The sequence below is a fragment of the Sarcophilus harrisii genome, chromosome 4, assembly GCF_902635505.1.
Source record: "Sarcophilus harrisii chromosome 4, mSarHar1.11, whole genome shotgun sequence".
NCBI lineage: Eukaryota > Metazoa > Chordata > Mammalia > Dasyuromorphia > Dasyuridae > Sarcophilus > Sarcophilus harrisii.
The window spans coordinates 381,083,560-381,108,020 of record NC_045429.1 but is presented as its reverse complement, the minus strand read 5'-3'; the positions used below and the strand labels follow the sequence as shown (position 1 = coordinate 381,108,020).

Genomic DNA, 24,461 nt, shown 5'->3' with positions numbered 1-24,461 from the left:
TTCATCTCTATCATAGTGTGAGAAACCCCACATCCACATTTTTGTAAAATGATACCAATAATTAATATACAATTATTGCATAGTTCCCAAAGTTAGTTTTAGAATTTCCCAGAAATAAACTTCAAAGTTTTAAAAAAGGGGCATGTGTAAGTTAACTTCTGAAAAACAATGCAGTGCAGCCATTTTTATCATTGCTTAATACATTGACTATGAGGCTTTGCTTATACTGTCCTCTTAGAACTGTTTGTCTATCTAGCATTTTTATTCGAGCACTGTTTTTCTCTTAGAACTATCCATGTTTCCAAGCAGCTTTCCTCCATTTCTCAAATAGCCTTTCCCCCACCCCCCTTTACAGTAAATACAGTGTCCACAATAGAAATAGGAAGTACAATATATCATGCTTTGTAACTAAATCAGTATTTATATTATTAGGAAAAGTGGTTCTAGGAAAACAAAAATGGTGTGTGTGTGTGTGTGTGTGTGTGTGTGTGTGTGTGTGTATGCATATGAAGAAAGCTTCCCTGAGAACTTGCTTATAGTAGTACATCTATTTGCAATGTAATATTTGCTCCTATAAATCTCTGATGAAGTTTATATCACTGTAGGAGAAAAAAAATTAGAAGAAAAAAATGAAGTGATTTTGTGAAAAGGATGAAGGGAAATAGATAGATAGCTAGAGTGCTGAACTGCCAACCTACAGTGGTTGGAATCCCTGTGGTAAACTTTTGGAAGAACATAGACAAGCATCTCACATGATGAGTGTGCATAGAAGGATTGTGTAGATTCATTTGGTTATTTTTAGAGTATCATAGAGAGGGTATTTTTGTAGATAGTATCATAGGATTATAAATTTAATGATGGGGAAAGGACTTTTAACAATCATTGAGTCCAACTCCCTCATTTTGCAAATGAAATTGAAACAAACAAACAAAAAAAGAGTCTTACATGAGGATAAATATTGTAAGAGGAAAAGCTGGAATTCAGTTTATTGATCCAGTTTTTTGAAATTGCCTATTACTTGGTTTTCCTACTCCTAGCCTTTCCCCTTATTAGTCTATACCCTACCCAAAAAGCTTTCTGATTATTCTGCTCATATCATTCCAAGTTCCAAAAGTCCCATTACTTATCAGATCAGGTACATACTCCTTTATCTTACATGAAGTGACTTTAACAATCTGACTTGGCCCTATGTTTCCAGGCTTATTATTACTCAGTTCTCTCTATTATCCACTACATTCCAGCCAAATTGGCATACCTGTTGGTCCTTATTCATGGTATTCTTTCTCCTACCATTGTGCCTTTGAACAGATTCTTTTCACACTTAGTTCACCTCATAAATTTATTTTTCTACCTAATTTCAAACTCTGATATCCCATCCTATAAAAGGCTTTTTGTGATCTCCTTTTCCCAAATGCTTTTGATGAAATTTATATGCATTTTCTATTTGCTTCTCTGTGTACATTTTCCACTCTAACAACATTTTGTGAGGGAAGAGACCTTTTTAATTTTGTATTCTTATCCCTTTCATACAGCACAGTGCTTGCTATATAGTAAGTGCTTAAAATGTTTTTCAAATGAGTGAATGAATATGATGAAATAGTCATATTGCTATTATATGGAATACATTCAAAATGCTTCTTGAAGTTTATTATTACTTTTGTGTGCATTTTATCTCTGTAGATTCATTATTAGCTCACATAGAAAAATTTTCATCTTTTGACATAATTTTTAGTTTTATTTCCCTCTTAAGATCCTCTCATTTTTCTTTACATTTTTCATTAGTTAGCTGGCAATTTGTCTTGAAAGAACTAAAATCATCTCACTTTAACTTTTTGTAAGATAAAGGTGCTGGTAGTCAGAGCTCTAATTCTACTTAGTAATATGAAGGTGTGATTTGAGGGATTTTTAAATTAAAATCCATTTCTTATCTATTTTTATCATTTTAAACTTTCTACTCAATTCATATGTTATATCCATTATCAAGAGTTTTTATAATATATAACTCTATGCTATGGCTACTGTAATTATTAACAATATTTTAGGAGTCTGGTCAGAATTTTATTGTTTATGCCAAAAGGATTGTGAAAACAGCGAATCAACTGTAATATATTCTTCAGAGTCAGTCATTGAGTTAAAAAAAAAAAGAAAGCCCTTAAAGTATGACTATCTTACAAAATGAAATATCATTATCTTAACATTTCCTGATATTCAACTTGAATTAATACTGGATGGAATTACTGCCCAGAAACTTTTAGCATGGTGATATACATTTAGCAAAATAAAAAGCAATATAAAACAATGCTTTAATTTAGGGATTTCAGAAATTCAGTTTTGTTTCATTAACATCTGATGACATCTATCAATGAATATGGTTTGGAAAAAAAGTTTGACTAAATTTGGAAAAGGTAAAATTAAGCAAGTAAAATATTCTGTCATTAATTTTCTTTATTCTATACCAACTGGAAAAAATGGTGATTAATATAGCCAAACTATTGAATAAGACATTTTGATAAAAACCCATATAAAAATTTGTGTCTGCTTTAGGAGTATACAGATATGGAATGAATTGTTTTTTAATTGGAAAATCATTCCAATTCATAAGTTCATTGGGCACAAGGAGTAGCTGTTGCAACTCACTGTCATTCATAAATTAATGCCATATGTATGTATGCTTTAATTTAAAAAGAGTCCATTTTCAACCCAGAAGAGGGAGTAAAAACAGTTTAGGAAATTGTCTTCTAGAATTTCCAGATTTCTAGTATTTATATCATTCTAATCCTAAACTTAAACTTAATAGATTATCAAAGCCATTACGCTTTGAAACAAATTAATCTTACAGAAAAATTCGTCACCTTTTATGAAATAAAATTTACTTTGGTTTCCACATTTTTGTTGAATATATTTTATTGGACTCAAATAATAATCAACACACATTTTACATAAAAATATGAAGTCATTTTAGTTTTTCCCCTTTTTCAGTTTACTTCTTTCAATTTACTACAGTGATGTCTTTTGTTTACCCATTGTTTGTTGACATTTTTGCATTAATTTTAAAATTGTCATAATCATTAAATTTGGCACTAAATAGCCATATTTTTGTTTTTAGCTCTGTGTTTTTTAAAAAAAGAATCTGGTCTTTTGATTTCCAATAAAGAAACCTCCTTCTCTACAATTCATAGTTGCCTGAGACATCATTTGACTTATCCAAGGTCATTATTAAAGATGTCACAGGAATTATTTTCATTTTTCTTTTTGGTAATTAAAATATTTATTAAAATGTTGAAGATTTGTGAATAAAAATACAGAAAACAGTCTATTTTGTATTATTTATTTTTTAAATAATATTTCCCCTCTATTTTTTCCCATTTGTTTGAGGAAATAATCTTACACTATTATATAATGTAAATGTATTTTTAAGCTAGAAAGAGCCTCTTATAACTGCTTTGCTATGTATGTTTTAAAATTCTTCTAATTTAAAATCAATAATAAATTTTTTCATAGTTTAACGTGATAGAACTTATTTACAATATATCACATTGCATTTAATTTTTTATATATTAATATTACCCCTTTCTTGCCCTCCACCCTCCATCATTAAAAAAAGAAAAAAGAAAAAAACTGATAAAAGTCATAAAATAAATAGAGGTGATATGATTGTCAATGAGATATTTGGGAGATGGTATCTCTTTTTATTGCTTGGAGCATTTTCATGGTTTGAGAAAGGATGGTAGAGGTAGGGCTCAAGAATTATAACCTATAATTTGAAACTACTATTTATCAAACCTCCAATTGAGCTCAGGAACTCAGATGTGATCTAGGACTCCTGAAATTCCCTCATAGCTTCCCTAAGGGCCTGATTTAAATCTCAAAGCAGTTTTAATTCCTAAGCAGTTCAGTAATATCTGTCTTTCTTATTAGGATGAGAAACTCAAAGCTTCATAGATATGTTACTTTACAAGTCATTTAATCCTACCGTTCATTTTTCCCAAAATTGTGGCCAAGAAAAGGCAAACACTTGTTCAGGGTTAAATTGACTATTAAGCAGCAAAAAAAGCTAAGTTTTGAACTCGAAAGACAACATTCTTCCTATTAAACTCCTCACTGTAATTGTGCTTTAAAAAACAAAGTTTAAAGTTAGATAAGGTGTTTTGTTTTGTTTTTTTGCATACTGATTTTTGTTTTACATAATGTATGTCAGAATATGAAGGGATAATAAAACACATTTTCTGAAATTAGCCAGAGAACTGTTGCATTGGGTTATTTTAAAACTGTAAGAATACTTTTATTAGTCATAAAAAAAAAATAATTTTAATTTTCACTATGTTGAATAAATAATAACACTGAAACTACATGGGACAGTCATGTTTATTCATTCTATCTTAGGTTCAGTTAGAGCTATTTCGCTTCACCTTGGGTCTTTCTGTGGGCCCAAGGGGTGTGTTAATCGGCATTATTGCACAGACTGTTGTGCCTTATTGCTTAATTAATTAGTTGTCTTTAGGATACTCAACATCCTAGCTCAATCAATATTATGATAATGAATCTAATCGTTGAAATTAATGAGACTTGTATTAAACATATTGTACAACTCTCTGGATGGTGACTGAAGCTATTACAAAAGATTTACAGAAAGAAAATCAATTTAGACTAGAATTTTTAATAATTCTGAATTTGGGGAAATGCAAATATACATTCATTGTAAAATGCACTGCATTGTACTGGACTTAAAAAGAACCAGGATTACTATTCTAAGTACAGCAATTTATTGTCACAATAAACATTCTGACTTATGATCAAATAAACAGATTTGCAAAAACAGTAGTTTGCTCTCCATTTTTTGGCATAAAAAGAGTTGGAGATGACTGAACAGACTGAAGTACAATAGCTTATTAAGTTCAGTTCAGAACAAACAATAGTTGAAGAATGGAAAAGAAAGGAATTAGAATTTTTATTATTAATGATTACTTACTATTACAAGGCACTATGCTACTTGATTTTTATGAATGTCTCATTTTTTCCTCACAAAAACCTTCTGAAGTAGGTACTATTATTATCCCCATTTTATAGTTGAGGACATTAAGGCAAGCATAATCCATTTAAAATTTTGCTTAAACAAACTTGAAAATTCTTTTTAGTCTTTTTTCCCCCTGAGGCAATTGGGGTTACATGACTTGCCCAGGGTCACATAGCTAGGAAGTGTTAAGTATCTGAGATCAAATTTGAACTCAGGTCCTCCTGACTTCAGGGATGGTCTTCTATCCACTGCACCACCTAGCTGCCCCCAAACTTGAAAATTCTAAAGGGAAAATCCTAGATGAACTCATTTTTTTTTCATTTCAACTGCATATATTATAGGACATTAGGTCTGTGTTTATTCCAATACAGATATTTTATTAATATTTTTCATTTTAACATATTTTATTTTTCCCAATTACATGTAAAACAGTTCCTCCAACCTTATCCTCCTCTGCCATTGAGAAGGCACATATGAAATTATGCAAAACATTTCTATAAAAGTTCTGTTGTGGAAAAAAAATCCTTCCCCCCAAAAAACCCTCAAGAAAAATAAGATTAAACAAAAAAAAGAGAGTATGATTAATGTATTCAGACAAAATCAGTTTCTTCTCTGGGTATAGATCGGATGTTTAATTATAAGTCCTTGAGAGTAGTTGTGGATTATTGTATTTCTGAGAATAGCAAAGTCACTTATAGCTGATCATCCCACAACAATGCCATTACTCTGTATGTAGCACATTTCATTTTGCATGATTTCTTGGAGGATTTTAAGGGTTTTCTGAGAGTGTACTGCTCATCATTTCTTATAAACCAATAGTATTTCATCATAGTATAGACCAATAGTAAGTATTTCATCATAGTCATCTACACAGTTTAGTCAGCCATTTTCCAATTGATGGATATGCCCTCAATTTCCAATTCTTTGTCCTGAAAAAAGAGCAGCTATAAACATTTTTGCATATGTAGATCCTTTTTTTAAAAAAAAATTTTTGGGATACCTGCCTTGTAGTGTATTGTTAGGGTAGCCCTTTGGGCATAAATCATAGTTTTCAATCATTTATCGATTTGGGAGTGGCCCTTCCAATACAAACATTTTAAAATTAAAACTTCTACCTTAATTTTTATTATACAGAAACATTTGTGAGTTCCTTTTAACATGTAACATACATATATCATGAAATTTAGCTTATACTTATGTTTAAAGTATCATGTATAATGATATGTGTATCATTTTTTATAAAATGTATTTTAGTAGCAACTCTGTATAGTTTAGACATTCTTAGAGAGTTGCCTAGGGCATTGAAAAATTAAATTAATTGTTTAGAGCTATAGTTTTCTAGCCACTCCTAAGTATTCCTTCATAACATAGGATTTGTTAAATAAATGTTTAATATATAATTTTCAATCTTGCTTAATTACTTTCAAATTGTCCAAGTGGATTTTTCAAATTATTTGTATGCTTTTTAGTTACTTAGTTACATTCATGATTTTTATATTTATAACATATGTGGAAAAGAACCTCCCTCTATCATTGACTATTTGTGGACTACTAAAAGTCATTTTATACCAACCAATATGGTAGAGTATACTTGTAATCCTTACAACTTTGGGATGTTAAAGCTGGTAGATTGAGTTTGAGATATCTTAGCTGCAATAGGACTGATCCATACTAAGCTGTGGCACTAATATGGTGAAACCAAAGACTCCAAAGTCTGTCTGAGCTGGGACTGAATCTGCCTAGGTAAAAAACCAGTAAGTTAAAGCTTTCATTCAGGTCATCATTGGGATCTACTCTGTGAAGGGCTGCTTGGACTTCTAGCATAAGTGAGAAAGGGAGACTTAAGACTTGGTTTTCATACTCATATCTAACCCCCCCTCAACCCCCCCCACATATATACCTGGTCATTTTTGACCTTACCATAACTACAGTTCATCATCTGCAAATCAATGGTCCCCTCTGCCCCAAGGACTTATCCTATGCTCTATTTCAGCTTACTTTTTTTTTTTAATTGTAGTAAGTTTATTTATTTTTAACACACATTGCTTTATGAATCATGTTAGGAGAGAAAAATCAGTGCAAAAGGGAAAAAACCATGGGAGAGATTAAAAAAAAAAACAGAAAAAAGAAGTGAACATAGCATGTGTTGATTTATATTCAGTCTCCTTAGATCTTTTTCTTGATGCAGATGGCATTTTCTGTTCAAAGTTTATTGGAATTGCTTTGGATTACTGAATCACTAAGAAGAACCAAGCATAGTTGATCATTGCACATTCTGTTGCTGTTATTTGTACAATATATTTCTGGTTCTGCTTCTTTCACTCAGCATCATTTCATGTAATTTTTTAAAAGCCTTTCTATAATCAGCTAGTTCATCATTTTTTACAGAACAATAATATTTCATTACCTTCCACAACTTGTTCAACCATTCCCTCATTGATGGGTTTCCACTCCTTTTCCAAATCTTTGCTACCACAAAAAGAGCTGCTACAAACATTTTTGCGCATATAGGGTCCCCCCACTCCCCACTATATGATTTCCTTGGAATACATACCCACTAATAGCACTGCTGGATCAAATGGTTTGCATACTTTAATGGCCCTTTGGGCACAGTTCCAAATTGCTTTCTAGAATGGTTGGATCATTTCACAACTCTACCAACAATGCATTAGTGTCCCAGTTTTTCCACATCCTCTCCAACATTTATCATTCTTTTTTCCTGTCATCTTAGCCAATTTAAGAGATGTGAGGGGATACTTTGGAGTTGTTTTAATTTGCATTTCTCTGATCAATAGTTATTTAGAACATTTTTCATATAATTATAGAGCGCTTTAATTTTGTCATTTGAAAATTGTTTTAGCTTACTTTCAAAATTATCTTAAACTTCAAAAAAACTAACAATATAACTATTAAAATAATTGAACACAAAATTTAACCAGCACAGACATTTAAATAGGATCCACAAATAAAGAAAACTTTCAACAAATACAATCATATTGTTATGATCTTTGATTTTTAATTTAAACTTGTTTTTTTCTGTGATCTTGAGCACAGAATTTTTTTTTTTGTTTTTTAATTTGTTAAAATTCTTGTTTGTAAGTAAAAAACTGTCAAAGGGTTTAGCAAGATTTTCAGAGTTCTTCAGAGGATCAGCATCAAATCATTTCAGGTAACTTTTTTCTTTGTCATTGACTTCCTCATCTTTCTGTCTTATGAAACTGTAAAGCAAGGGCATAATTCAGTTAAATTTTTTATCTATCCTTTTCCTACCTTCCACTGGTAGAAGCAACAAGAATACAGAATATGGTCTTTTCTTCAATCAGGCAGTTTCTTTCCATATGAAAACTACTTATTTCCTTTTGCTCTTTTTATCAGAGAAATTATTTTAAAACTTCTTTCCAGCTTTCTTGATTGTCTTGGAAATTTACTTTTAATTATTTCTGTAGCAGGTATTATATACAGGATCAGACATATCTTACATATTTCCTCGAGTTTGGAAAGGAATCACTTCCATTTTCCAGATATAAATGCTTATTAACTACAATATAATTTTTTCCATAATGTATTTATGTAGCACTCATCTTAAAATATTTATTGAATACTGATTAATAACAATAGTTATTTGTGTATGGACATTAACATCCATTATTTTACTTTATCCCAAATCCATGCAGTACCTTGTGTGTTGTAGTCAATTATAAAATATTTGTTGAATTGATCCTATTGCTACTATGAGATATATAATATAGAACAGATATTAATCATCCCTCATTTTATAGGTAAGGATACTGAAGCCTAGAGAGATGAAGTGACTCTCAAAAAGACAATAAGAGTTGATTGAAATTTCTTCTTTTCTCATTTTTCTTTTTCACTGCCCATCAAGGGTATCTCTTTGGTGGCAACATGCCAGCATCTCATGAAACTTAATTAGTTAAGAGAACCAAAACCAAAAAATTCATCTGATACCAGTCAGTGTTGAGATCAATTAAAATAGGTTTCAACCAGGAGACATTGACTACTATACTGGGTGAGAAGATGACTTCAAGGGCCAATTTTTTGATGCCTAATGTTGGCTGTAGAAGCAATAAGAAGACAAAACATTTTACCTAATGGATTCAGGAAAATTGGTGCACGATGGCAAAGTGGTATAAGTGCTCTTGATTTGCAGCAAGTCTTACTGTGCTGAGATTGCTCACTGTGTTTCCTCTTAGGAATCCTAACATTATTGATGAGCGATCAACTCAGTTAACCATCTAGATCATTAATTCACATGTTTTATCAAGGAATAAAAAGGAGTAAAATGCTTTGCACATTTTTATTTGTGCTAGATAAAACCTCAGACTACCAGAGACTTAGAGACAGAGTAAATGGGAGTACTGACATTCAAACATAGGTCCTTTAATGGCAGGCCCATTGTACTTAACATTATATTTGTCACATGTTTTTTGTGGGATAAATTATATGTATATAAGATAGGTAAAATGATGGATAACAAGATCAAAATATACAAAACCCCATCTAACTCAAATAGTAAATAATAAATGTTGAATGAGTTGTATAGGCAAAGTATATACATTCAGGGGAAGAGCAAGTGTTGTTATTAGAAGTTGGTACTTGAACTGAGAATGAAAATGTTCAGTGGACAGAGAGGAGGGTGTTTGGACATTTTTTGTGGAGGGAATAAAAAGAAAACCAGCAATATCAGGGAGAAGTTAACATACAAGACAAAGACATATACTATGTATAATAAGTAGACCAGTCTAATTAGAATTGAAAGTTTGTATAGAAAAGGAAAGACAAATAAAGGTATAAGGGGACAGAGGTCATTTCTTTAGCTCCCGTAATACTACTTTGCATACAGTGGCATGCATTTATAAATGGTTATTGAATGAATGGAGGAAAGCTAGATTCAAGCTAGATTGTCTAGGATCATAAATAAAAAGGTAAGCAATTTAAGTGAGGTTTCAAACAGAACAGATTGAAGTTATTTTACTGATTCTGGATTATTTTCATCAATGTATAGAACTCTTAATTCTTCCCTACCCCTCCTACCCATCTCCAATATTTTAAAATATAAAAGAATGACTATTATAATGAATGAGGCAGTTTTTTTGAGTAAGTGATGCTAGGCTGATTTTCCTAAAATTATATCATGATGCTAGTTTTGCCTCCTTTTAAGTCCTGCCAATACAAAATGTAAAAATAGACTTTATTCATTCATTGAATAAAATCAAATAATATATATAAATATTTTATACATATACATATAATATATATATATATAATCAAATAATCCGGTGAAAAGAGAAGAAAAAAGTTTATAAGCTCTCTGAAGGCAAGGACTATAGCTTATTTGGTTTTGCATTTCCTTCAGTGCCTCACACACAATCAGTCAATAAACCCTTGCTTATTTGAATTAAATCAAATTGAATCATATTGCCTTAATATTTTTTTTATCTGACATCAAATCTTCAAATAACTGAGAACATCTGGATTAGCAGAATTTCTCATTTTTGGTGTAGTTGTTTAATGTCATGTCTACAGACACATGCAAATGGATGAATTATAATGCATATCAGTGAACAACTTGCTTATCTATAAAACAAGTACTTTTAAGTCTGCCATTGTCATACTGAATAAACTTAAATCATATTTGACTCTGAAAAAGCTTTTATGTTTTTAATTGATATGTATTAGAAGTGGGCTAGTTTTAAAGTGAACTTTTATATTGGTTTATAATTTTAAAAAATATTAGCCAATTATTTATTTTTAAGGAATGGATAACTTAAATAGTACATTTTCAAAATGAGAAGAATAAACATTGAATACCAAATAAACAGGAATAGCAAAAAATTTGCTCTGCATAGCTATTTTGCAGATCACTAAAATGAAGTTGAAAAGTCACAATCTAGGGGAGTTTATTTTCTTGTATTATAATGAGTTAGGTCATTGAGGAGTTATTTACTGATACCATTATGAACTTTTTGATTTTTCTAGTTCATTTTTTAGGCAGTGTCCAGATGAATGCCAGTCTTTTTCCTGTGTAGTAGAAAAGTAAATTAAGTAATCAAGTGAAAATCATATAACCCTATTTACCTTAAGTTATTTTAATAATATGATTCAATATCTCATCCTAATAAGAAAATGGTAAGAGACAAAATAAGAAGAGATACAGGATGACAATATACACTTTTTTCCTCTGGTAACTGAAGGTTAAATGGGTAGCAAACAGAATGCCTTAAACAAGATTGGTATATTGATTAAAACGCTGATTTAACAGCTCGCACTCTCCCCTTGGAAACCTGGAAAAGATAAGCCAGCTGCTGTCTAAGAGTGCTGAGTGTCCACTGAGAGTACACTATCTATCATCACAATATGGTGATGAGAGGTGTTTTATGTTTGTGTTAATTTCCCCCACTAAATCAGTAATTATTACAATCCTGTCCCTGCTGTTTACCCTGCAGCTGTTTTTCCATTTGTCGAGAGAGCGGGTGTTCTCTGAGGACCGCACACGCTTCTATGGTGCAGAAATTGTCTCCGCTTTGGACTATCTACATTCCGGAAAGATTGTGTACCGTGATCTCAAGGTAAAAAAAAAAAAAGTAATCAAATTTTGTTTTTTTCAGAGACTATGGGGACAAATGCAAAGTAATTACAAAGTTACACAGTTTTGAAAACAGATTTGATTTTGAGAAAAAAACTGCTTGTAGAATTTGTTTCACTGCATAGAGCATACAGTTTTATTCACTAGTATGAAGGCAGCTTCTGTATTTCTGAGTATTTGATGTGCAAATAAATGTTTCCGAACTATATGATCAATAGCAAAAAGTTTAATTTTTTAAATAAATGCTTATCATTAAGAATAATACTATACATTTGCTTAAAAAATAACTAGATTCATTTATAGGTTGGTAAAGCTCTTAAGATAATTATTTCTATTTCAGGATTTCATATGAAATCCTATACTTATAAAGAAACATTTATAGTAAATCATGATGTTTAAATAGGATACAATCTTAATTTTAGTTTCAGTTGGGTTTGAGTATTTGATTTTTAAAAGGTTCTAACATTTTAAAAACATCTAGATACTAATAATATTATATAGTATGTTACTGTTGATTTGTTTTTTCAGAAGCATTTGAGGATCTTTGTTAAAGTACTTTTAGAATATGTTAAAGTTATACTCCCAACACCTTTATGTACCAACCCTTACTGATATAAAAGCATTCATTTTACTAAAATGTAAACAAACCAGCATATGAAAATCAAGGTCTATAAAATGGGTAAATGAGCTAGTGATAATTTATGCTAAATATGAAATACCAAATAATTATTTTCAATTAAAAAGCACCCCAGTTTTTTGACTTTATTATAATGCATTTGCTTCACAAAAGTATCAGTCACAAATGACTTTACAAGAATTTTTATATTATATAATATAATATACCTATGTAGATACATGCAAAAAATCTCCCATCATTTCATTCTTTATCCTATGCCATTATTTCTCTACTAATTTAATTATTTTGGCATTTTGGGTTTTTTGGGTAGTACCCATATCATAAACCTTTAATTTCTGGATGATAATACTTGGGGGGGAGATAGCTAGTACAGACAACAGTAGTACAAGATAGCTACAAAAATAAATAGAAGCATCTGCAATGATGTTTCAAAAAATAATGATAGGCTATTATTTTTAGGAAAGAACTATATTCCTCCTGATTAAGGAATGACTAGTTGCATCAGAGCACTGTAGAAGATGGTGAAAGAGTTCATGTAGAATTCTATGAGTTAGTTTATTTTGTCAAAGTTTTTAAGAAAGTTTCTCATGATATTATTAGAGAGAAAATGGAGAAATGTGAATCAGATAGTAATACAGTAAGTTGCATTCAGCATTAGTCAAATGATCAGACTCATGGTATATCATTAATGATTTAAAGTGAACATGGCAGGAAGTTTATCGTGGAATATCTTTGCTCAGTAGTGTAATGTTTAAAATTTTTATTAATGATATGTACAAGGGCAGAAATGGTATGATGGTCAGACTTGTAAAGGAAAAGGGAAGGGAAGAGAAAACAAAAAGTTAGGAAATGTTTCTAAACTGTCATATAACAATTGGTTGAAGGAACTACTGGTGATCTTTAGCCTGAAGAAGAGAAGATTTAAGGGGATGCACTAGCTGTGTCCAAGATTTGTTCCTTTTGGTCTTGGATGTCAGAAACAAGTTGTTTCTTGTTGTAATGAGAAGAAGTTGTAAAGAGGCAAATTTAGCTTTGATGTCAGGAAAATTTTCCTATTAAAACTATCTAAAAATGGAACAATTTGCCATTAAAATGGTAAATTCCTCCTTAAACAGGAATTTCTAGAAGGACATTTGATTTCTACTTATTGTGTGTGGGCTAGACTAGGTAGCCACTGAATTCTCTTTCAGTTCTCAAATTTTGTGACTTTATGATATATTGGTTTAAGAATCATCCACAAAGAAATGATTCTTAAATCCACCGAGACCACCAAGTGACAAAAAGAAATAGGGTCTTGGAGGACACTTAACTTGTATCCATGTTCTTTTGGTTATATTGCTTTAGATTTTATTTTATAGGTAAGTCCACTTAAAAGGCATAATTTATTGATTTATTCTTGCTGAGGCAATTGGGGTTAAGTGACTTGCCCAGGATCACATAACTAGGAAGTGTTAAGTGTCTAGGCCAGATTTGAACTCAGTTCTTCCTGATTTCAGGGCTGGTGTTCTATCCCCAATGCCACCTAGCTGCCCTGAAAGGCACAAAGTAAATGTGTTTGTATGTATGTGTTGGTTTATGTATGCAAACACATATATATCATACATACATTTACATGCATACAAATGTATACATACATGTTTATACTGTTTCCATTCCAAATAATTACATGGGATCCTAGATTTAGGCTAAAACAGATTCAAACACTATCTAGTACAGCTCCTATTTGTAGCTAAGGAAACTGACCCAAAGAGGTTTTGACCCTCCTGGTAATGGGGCTAGGATTCAAACTCAGGTGCAGCCAAGTAGAGTGGAGAAGAGTTCTGTGGCTTGGAGTCAGGAAGACCTGCATTCAAATCCAGCCCCAGACATTTAATGGCTGTGTGACCCTGGCAAAATCACTTAAACTTGTTTGCCTTAAATAATGGTTTGGATATGTATACTTATTTTGTATTTAATTTATACTTTAACATATTTAACATGTATTGGTCAGCCTGCCATTGGGAGAGGGGATGGGGGGAAGGAAGGGAAAAATTGGAACAAAAAGTTGGCAATTGTCAATGCTGTAAAATTACCCATGCATATAACTTGTAAATAAAAAGCTATTAAAAATAAAAAAATAAGGATGAAAGAAAAATCATAAGGGAACTCAATAAAATGGAACATTAAAAAAAAAAAAAAACTTGTTTGCCTTGGTTTCTTTGTCTGTAAAATAATCTAGCGAAGGAAATGGAAAATCACTCCAGTATTTTTGCCAAGAAAATTATAAATGAGGTCACAAAGTATTAGACATGACTGGACAATAACAAAAACTGTTAATTTCAAATCTATCACTTTATCATTTTTTGTTGTTCTTCACTTGCCATTGAAGATACAGAACTTAACGAACAGTTGAATTTTCTAAAACACATGGCCAGTTTACATTTCTTAATCACTAAGGATTCACCCTCACAAAAAATTTATTGAAATCTTATTTTTACAATAGCAAATTGGAATGCTTCACACATATAAATAGGGAGTAAAAAGTTGTCATAACAATAGACCTCAAGTTCTTAAGGAAAAAAGTTATAACTAATACATAATGTATTAGTTTGATATCATCATAAATGAGCCTGGTAATAGGTATAGCCTTAGATAAGAAAAATCTAGGTTCAAATCTTGTCTCTGAAACTGGGCAGTTTTGTTATCTTTAAAGTAAGCAAGTTACTTAAACTTTCAAGGACTATGGAGGGGGCTATCTATCTGCATTAGTAAGTAGTGTTTTTACACTAATTTTTCCACAGCAAAATAAAATAAATCTATTATAGCTCACCATGCAAAAATATATTGAGTAGTACATGAAAATCCATAATGTACTCAGCCAGATATATACAAAGTATATACAAAGTGTTTGAAAAATATAGGAAAAAATGGAAGGAATAATTCATTATTTAATAAAGTTTTTTGGGAAAATTGGTTAGCAATTTGGCAGGGAATGGATTTAAAGCTACAGCTTAAACCATATACCTTACTGAATTGCAGCCAGAATAGATTTTAAGGATTTTAAAAGGATGTAAGAGTAGAATAGTCATGGAGGGAGGGGATAACAGGGAAGGAAAGGACTTTTTCAAATAATAATCATTTGAAAAGATGTTCAATCTGACTAGTAATTAAAGAGAGTTACAACTTAATAGCTTTCAAATAGGCAAAAAATAATTAAAAGCAGTGGAACTAAATGTCGTTATAATTTGAGCAAATGATATATACATTCATTCACTTTCTTGTAGAATTGTAAATGGGTAAAATCATTCTGGAGAGCAATATGACAATTAGAAAAAAACAATAACTATACATTTTGACCCAAGATTCAATGTTGCAAATATATACCCTGAAAGTGTCTAGTGGCATAATTTGTAGTTACCAAAAAAGAAATAACTTGAAGAAACCTAAATGTTCACTAATAAGGAAATTATTAAATACATTGTGGCACATTAATATGACCAAATATGGTAATGTAGTTAATAACAAAAGTTTGAGAAATATATAGAAATCTGGAAACACCATTTTGAGGTAATTATAAATTTAAAAAAGCAGAATAATCCACATCAACCACAATGATATAAAAGGAAAATGAATGAAAATGAATAAAGAATCCTGATATAGACTGCAATGTACAGTGGTAAAAAAAGTTATTATGCTAATTTATTCATTGAAATTATATATATATATATATATAATTACAAAGCAAATTTATTTTTGTCATTTAGTATTTTTTATAATCATTTAAAAAAGTTAATAAAAAGCCTAAGTTTTTGCTTAAACTTTACTTTATCCATGAATATTGATTTCGTTATGAATAACTGAATATAGAAAAGATAATCTTAGCAATATAGAATTTTCATAAATAAGATAGCTTTATCAGAAGACTAAAATTTATTTTTATAAGAAATTATAGAAAAGTAACTGATCTAAAACTTCATTGAAATTTGTATTTGTGTTGATTTTCTAATCTTTTGGGCCATGGCCATTGCTTATGCCAAGATGTTTCTAAGTTCTTTTGTAGCTCTAACATTACTTGAGTAGTCATACATGGTTAGGTGATATCTATAATTTAGACCTTTGTTAATTGCCGAAAAGATTTTGAAGTCCTAGGAATAGAAGTATCTACATCTGGATCCCTAAAGCTGAGGCTCAGAGCACAATTTCTTCTGTCTCCCCTCTTTCCTAATTGTAACAGTTTTGGGACTTTTATTCTCTCTGATAGAGTTTGCAGCTTGTATTAAGAGGTCAGGCACTATAATTGTTTGTCTCATATTTACTTTCATAAATTTCTACCTTCTACCAGATATTTTGCTGCTAAAATGAAGAGAGGGCTGACTGAGAAACCATTTATTGATGTTGCTTTAATAATCTTCCCAAACTATATAACTATTAGCTTCAAGTGATAGCAATTAATCAGAATTCCAAATATACCAATATGGTTTTTGAATATAATAGGATTATAATTATATATAATATAGGATATTTGGGGACATAACTATATATATGCATATATATCCTATATAAATATATATATATATATATATATATATATATATACGCAACACATATATGTTATATATATGTAATTATATAGGATATAATATAGGGAAAAAAAAGAATTATAAAAATCCTTGGAGGTGAGATATACTGGTCAGCTTCTTAATAGGGTGCTTAAACAGATCAGTGATAGAATTTTTCTATTAGTAAAAGCAAAAAGATACAAATAAATAGCTTCTTTGCTCCAACCTGATATGACAGTTTTGGAGGGAGAAAGAACAGGCAAAAGAATTACTTAAGAATAACTACCTCATGACTTAGTATTTAATCTGAAACATAAAATCCACCCTACCTACCCCAACTGATAACATCCATTATTATTGCTTATTAAGGCCTATTAAAGCCCTATAAATCAAAGATTCCTTCCTCATAGCTTCTCAAAGAAAACATGAAGAATAAATAATAAACCCCCTAAATTATGATGATAGTTAACTATAGCCCTTATTTATAACATAAAATTTTACCTCTTACTATCATGAGCTTGCCCCTTAAGACTGGTATAGACAGTCACAATAAGCATAAAATTCCCTAGCAATTAGTCATGTCAAAAAACTAGAATGAACTACCTCAGGAGGCAGTGTGTCCTCCATCATTGAACATATTATAACGGACATTGTAAAGGATAATCCTATTCAGTTACAGGTAGGACTAGATGTCTTCTTCTATACCTTGCATTCATTTCCCATATCCAGTCTATTGCTGAGATTTCTTGTTCTTACCTCTGTAAGATCTTTTCATTATATCGTCTCCTATCCTTCAACATTCTGTCCTTATTTGACTATTGCAAGAGCCTTTTGGTTAGTTGCCCTGATGGAAGTTTCTTACCACTTGAATTCATCATCCCCTCAACCATCAAACTGACCTTCTTTATTTTTTTATTTTTTTTTTTTAAACTCAGGCTTGATGCCCTTTTTTTTTTAAATTTAATAGCCTTTTTTTACAGGTTATGTGTATGGGTAACTTTACAGCATTAACAATTGCCAAACCTCTTGTTCCAATTTTTCACCTCTTACCCCCCCACCCCCTCCCCCAGATGGCAGGATGACCAGTAGATGTTAAATATATTAAAATATAAATTAGATACACAATAAGTATACAAGACCAAAACGTTATTTTGCTGTACAAAAAGAATCAGACTCTGAAATATTGTACAATTAGCTTGTGAAGGAAATCAAAAATGCAGGTGTGCATAAATATAGGGATTGGGAATTCAATGTAATGGTTTTTAGTCATCTCCCAGAGTTCTTTTTCTGGGTATAGCTAGTTCAGTTCATTACTGCTCCATTAGAAATGATTTGGTTGATCTCGTTGCTGAGGATGGCCAGGTCCATCAGAACTGGTCATCATATAGTATTGTTGTTGAAGTATATAATGATCTCCTGGTCCTGCTCATTTCACTCAGCATCAGTTCGTGTAAGTCTCTCCAGGCCTTTCTGAAATCATCCTGTTGGTCATTTCTTACAGAACAATAATATTCCATAATATTCATATACCACAATTTATTCAGCCATTCTCCAACTGATGGGCATCCACTCAGTTTCCAGTTTCTGGCCACTACAAAGAGGGCTGTCACAAACATTCGTGCACAAAAAGGTCCCTTTCCCTTCTTTATGATCTCTTTGGGATATAAGCCCAGTAGTAACACTGCTGGATCAAAGGGTGTGCACAGTTTGATAAGTTTTTGAGCATAGTTCCAAACTACTCTCCAGAATGGTTGGATTTGTTCACAACTCCACCAACAATGAATCAATGTCCCAGTTTTCCCACATCCCCTCCAACAATCATCATTATTTTTTCCTGTCATCTTAGCCAATCTGACAGGTGTGTAGTGGTATCTTAGAGTTGTCTTAATTTGCATTTCTCTGATTAATAATGACTTGGAGCATCTTTTCATATGACTAGAAATAGTTTCAATTTCTTCATCTGAGAATTGAAACTGACCTTCTTTAAGATTAGATCTGACTCTGTCACCTATCCATACTCTTAGCTTAGTACCATGCTTGGCATATTGTTTTATTATAGCTTTTTATTGACAAAACATGCATAGGTGATTTTTCTTTTTTTTTTTATTATAGTAACTTTTTATTGACAGAACCCATGCCAGAGTAATTTTTTACAACATTATCCCTTGCACTCACTTTTGTTCCGTTTTTTCCCTCCCACTCTCCACCCCCTTCCCTAGATGGCAAGCAGTCCTATATATGTTGAATATGTCGTAGTATATCCTAGATACAATGTATGTGTGCAGAACCGAACAGTTTTCTTGTTGCACAGGGAGAATTGGATTCAGAAGGTAAAAATAACCCGGGAAGAAAAACAAAAATGCAAACAGTTTACATTCATTTCCCAGTGTTTTTTTCTTTGGGTGTAGCTGCTTCTGTGCATCATTGATCAATTGAAACTGAATTAGGTCTCTTTGTTGAAGAAATCCACTTCCATCAGAATACATCTTCATACAGTATTGTTATTGACGTATATAATGATCTCTTGGTTCTGCTCATTTAATTCAGCATCAGTTCATGTAAGTCTCTCCAAGCCTCTCTGTATTCATCCTGCTGGTCATTTCTTACAGAACAATAATATTCCATAACATTCATATACCACAATTTACCCAACCATTCTCCAATTGATGGGCATCCATTCATTTTCCAGTTTCTAGCCACTACAAACAGGGCTGCCACAAACATTTTGGCATATGCAGGTTCCTTTCCCTTCTTTAGTATCTCCTTGGGGTATAAGCCCCAAGCAGTAGTAGCACTGCTGGATCAAAGGGTATGCACAGTTTGATAACTTTTTGGGCATAATTCCAAATTGCTCTCCAGAATAGTTGGATTCATTCACAGCTCCACCAACAATGTATCAGTGTCCCAGTTTTCCCACATCCCCTCCAACAATCATCACTATTTTTTCCTGTCATCTTAGCCAATCTGACAGGTGTGTAGTGGTATCTCAGAGTTGTCTTAATTTGCATTTCTCTGATTAATAGTGATTTGGAACACTCTTTCATATGAGTGGTAATAATTTCAATTTCATCATCTGAAAATTGTCTGTTCATATCCTTTGACCATTTGTCAATTGGAGAATGGCTTGGTTTCTTATAAATTAGAGTCAGTTCTCTATATATTTTGGAAATGAGGCCTTTAGCAGAACCTTTAACTGTGAAGATGTTTTCCCAGTTTGTTGCTTCCCTTTTAATCTTGTTTGCATTAGTTTTGTTTGTACAGAAGCTTTTTAATTTGATATAATCAAAATTTTCTATTTTGTGATCAATAATGGTCTCTAGTTCATCTTTAGTCACAAATTTCTTCCTCCTCCACAAGTCTGAGAGATAAACTATCTTATGTTCCTCCGATTTATTTATAATCTCGTTCTTTATGTCTAAATCATGTACCCATTTTGATTTTATCTTGATATACGGTGTTAAGTGTGGGTCCCATGCTTGGCATATTGTTGAGGCTTAATAAATGTTTACTGACTGATACATTAATTGTACAGGTAAATCTTAGGGCAAATAGGTGCTTGGCTTGCAGTCAGGAAGACTCCTCTTCATGAATTCAAATCCAGTCTGAGATATTTACTAGCTGAATGATCTCCAGGAAAATCACTTAACCCCTTTGGCCTCAGTTTTCTTACTATAAAATGAGCTGGAGAAGGAAATAGCAAAATAGTCTAATATCTTTGTCCCCAGATGAGATCACTGAAACACAATCGACTAAAACACAACAATAGTAAAAATCATAAGCTCAAAATAACAGGTTTTGTGAGTAGAAGGTCTCATGACTTGAGTTGATTGCTTCCCTTAATGAAGTTAAATCTGTCAATTCTGTACCTAAGTATAATTTTAATTACAGAATCACAATGATTTTCACTTTTTACTGTAGATTTGACTCTGTGTGTTTGTGTACATGTGTGTAAAATAAATGTGATCCATATATGTGTAAAAGAACAAATCAGAATCCTTCTCTGTGTGTATATATACCTACACACATTTCCTTATGAGTCAAACATGGATATTATCTCTCCATTTTTGTTTATTGTGAAGAAATGCATCAGAATTCCACTTTCCATACAGCATTGGGTTTAAGTTGGATTTAAAGGGGGAAAAAACTGCAAAGATTTTGAAAAATACTAGTTGGATTCCTATATCCTGTGGATATTTTTTTAAAGGATGCTCATCTAACTGAGATGATTTAGGGAAAGTTATTAAGTATAAAATAGGAAGGGGTTTATAAGATGACAATCTTCTGTTCTGTCTCTTAAAAGTGAATCTTGACAGAGAAAACTCTTAACCTTTCTAAGTTTCATAGTCTTGAATTTTCACAACTTACATAAAAATGACTTTTAAAGTTAATGTCTTTGTTTTAGATGTCTATGATAATAATTTCTAAATATTTAATAATATACTTCTTTACCCTGTACAAAATAGGAACTTTATAATTTCATCCTTAATCTGTAAAGTACTGAAAACTTTAGTGAACTTTGTCCACATTTCCCCCCTCCTAGAAATACGTATTGAAAACAAGACAGTTTTTAAAATTTCTTTCTTTCCTAATACACAGTTGGAAAATTTGATGTTGGATAAAGATGGCCACATAAAAATTACAGATTTTGGACTTTGCAAAGAAGGGATTACAGATGCAGCTACGATGAAGACGTTTTGTGGTACACCTGAATACCTTGCACCTGAGGTAGGTTATAAGAACTTAAAGGGAAAATCCATGGTATCATAGTTATTTTATAATAAAATATTTAAACTTTTGAAAAAATAGTGCTACATATTTTGGTAGGAATTAAAGCCAAAGAATTGTATTTGATTTGTTCAAAATATTATTATGGTTTGATCAATTCTTACATATTAAGGTAGTAGCAATTCCTAATGAGAATTAGGATTTTTCCTTTTCATATGATTTATTTCTTGGATCTTTCTACCAAATGTTGAATCATTACTTGGTCTATCATATTTATCCCTGGGGATAAATTTTGATTATATCAAACTATATAAGTTCTTCAATAAAACTATTGTTTGTGGTTTTATAAACAAAGAAATAATTATAAGTGATTCCGCAACATAGGTGCTAATAGTATTCGACAGCAATTTATGTCAACAAGAAATTTCCTTTGCATATATCAAAATCATAGAATATTCCTTAAAAGATGTAACAGTACACTGTTATTTACCTCTAATTATTAACATTAATCAAGACATAAAACATGAAGTGTGTTGTTGGCCAAAGACATTTGCCACCGTTATGGAGAATATTCTATTCAGAATTCAGCTGGGGAAAGGATTTCCTAAAGATGTAAGGTTCTCCAGATGCTGTTGTCTTTTGATGGCATAATGCTGATTATATCAAGCCTTGGAACACAAAGAGTCATTTAAGTGAGATCTATAAGCTGCCAAAAGAGTTAGGCCTCTCTACACTGGAAAAAAATAAATAGATGAGGAATGCCTATTTAGACTAAAATATGCAGTTGGATGGAGTTGGTCCCATCAGTATGTATGTTTTGGACAGACATTGCACATAGACAGTGAGTTGGGCCCAGAACTGAACAGAAGGAGAAGAGCAGGCTGGATTATCGCCTTTGAAAATTGTGTGGTATGTTTAATGACTTCAAGTTTCTTCTTGAAACAAAGGCTCATTTAGAAAAAATAAGAGTATTCTTCTGTTGATGCTGCATGACTAAGATCCATGGAATTACACATTCACTGACAACATTGTTGAAGACTACCCTACGGAAGTGGAGCGGCATTTTATGAGGGTTAATAGGCTGCAACACAATTGCCAACCAAGAATAGTTCAAAAGAAGCAACATAAAGGATGTCTTAATGTAAATAAATGATTAAGAACAAAAGAGCAACTGGTTGTATGGCAAAGGATAACCTATGGATAGCTCACATGCTCTAGTGTAATCCCTGTAATGAGAGAACTATAAATTTCCCCTGGAACTGAGTGGCAATTATATTCCAAAGAAATGACTGTCAAGTCACTTGTTTGTATTGTGGTACCAGAGAGAGTCCTACCTTATCCTAATTGAGAACATTCTCTGTGGGTTTCCATCTTTTGTGGGCTACTAAGTTAAAAGCAATCCAAGATTTCTATGTATATGCCTTGCTTTATTTCACATTTTTATTGAGATAAAAAATTCAGAGGTGGGAAGAGCGTGATCATTTTACCCTCCTATTCATTTTGCCATAGTAGGGTATAGTTTGTTATACAATGCAGCTAAGGAGCAATTTTTTTAAACCAATCTAGTACCACTTTCAACATGTTAATTAGATTTTCTTTTGAAGATTTATGGGAGCTTATGGACAATATCCTCATAGAATAAGAGAGCTGGATAGATTTCTGTTTAAATCAGAGAGTATGCCTATTTTTAGGAGATGAGAGCAATTAAAATATTCAAAATAAGAGAAAAAGTTTAAAAAGGTGAGAAGATGAATAGAATACATCCCATACTGTCTGTATCATCTTGTTTGATGTCAAAGGAATACCTAGCTGTTTAAACATCTTCATAAGCAAAATGAGATGGTTATGACTACAGAAGCATCTATGGCTGTGGGACTTGAGGGTGGTAGATTGCTTGAGATTGAGAGTTTTGAACTCCAGTAGACTTAAGCCAATTGGCAGTCCTCACTAAGTCTGATACCAATGTTCCATGCCTTCAAGGAGGAGCATTAAAGAGCATACTGAAATAGTATAATGAAGTAATATTTGTAAAAATGTTTATTAGCCCAATGCCTGACACAAAATCTTGTCCAGTCATGTCTGAATCTTCATAATTCTATAAACCATATCATCCATGCAGTTTTCTTTTCTTTTCTTCTCTCCTCCCACCTCCCTCCCCCCCCCCCCCCCGGCCGCAACTTCAGTCTCTTTAAAAAGAAAAGCCCAGGGCAGCTAGGTAGTGCAGTGGATAGAGCACCTGAGTTCAGATCAGGCCTCGGACACTTAACACGTCCTAGCTGTGTGACCCTGGGCAAGTCACTTAACCCCAGTTGCCTCAGCAAAAAAAAAAAAAAAAAAAAAAAAAAAGACTGAAGTTGTTTGCTATTTTCTTCTCCAATGCATTAAAGGTAAACAGAGTTTAAGTGACTTACCCAGGATTATAAAGTGAGTTTCAAAAGCTAGCTTTGAACTCAGGTCTTCCTAATTTGAAACCCAGTGCTCTATCCATGAGTCACCTACCTGTTTTTTAACTAATACATAGTAGATCCTAAATAAATGCTTCATTTTTCTCCTCTTTCCCAGCCCTAATTAGAGTAGGTCAAAGCTTCCATGTTGGCATGGAGAATACATGGAGAATAAATAAGGAGACTCAGTCTCAAAAAATAAAATAAAATATACATACTAATAAGGATACCTACTGGATTGGTCTTGAGGAATCAGAGGTCATAGTTTATATAATATAGCATTATTCAGCCAAAAAACAAAGAATATTATAATTTAAAGGTCAAGGAATCATTTTTTTTGTCTATAAATGTGTTCTAAAGTCTAAAGAAAACATGGTGATTGTTAAATATTGTGAAACAACTCTGGTTACACGATCTAAATGACTTAATAGTTTGTTAGCACTGATTATTATATTTCCACTGGAACATTCTACTTGATTAGAGATATAATTTGCATTAA

The 24,461-nt window shown here is 31.9% G+C and overlaps 1 protein-coding gene across 1 annotated transcript in view; it reads left to right on the top strand.

Annotated features, from left to right (window-relative positions):
• Positions 1-24,461, top strand: part of AKT3 (AKT serine/threonine kinase 3) — a 414,439-nt gene that overhangs the window by 305,659 nt on the left and 84,319 nt on the right. Inside the window, exons 9-10 of the mRNA XM_031968694.1 lie at positions 11,479-11,601; positions 21,390-21,518. Coding sequence (XP_031824554.1) covers positions 11,479-11,601; positions 21,390-21,518 — 252 coding nt within the window. The remainder of the gene's footprint in view (positions 1-11,478; positions 11,602-21,389; positions 21,519-24,461) is intronic.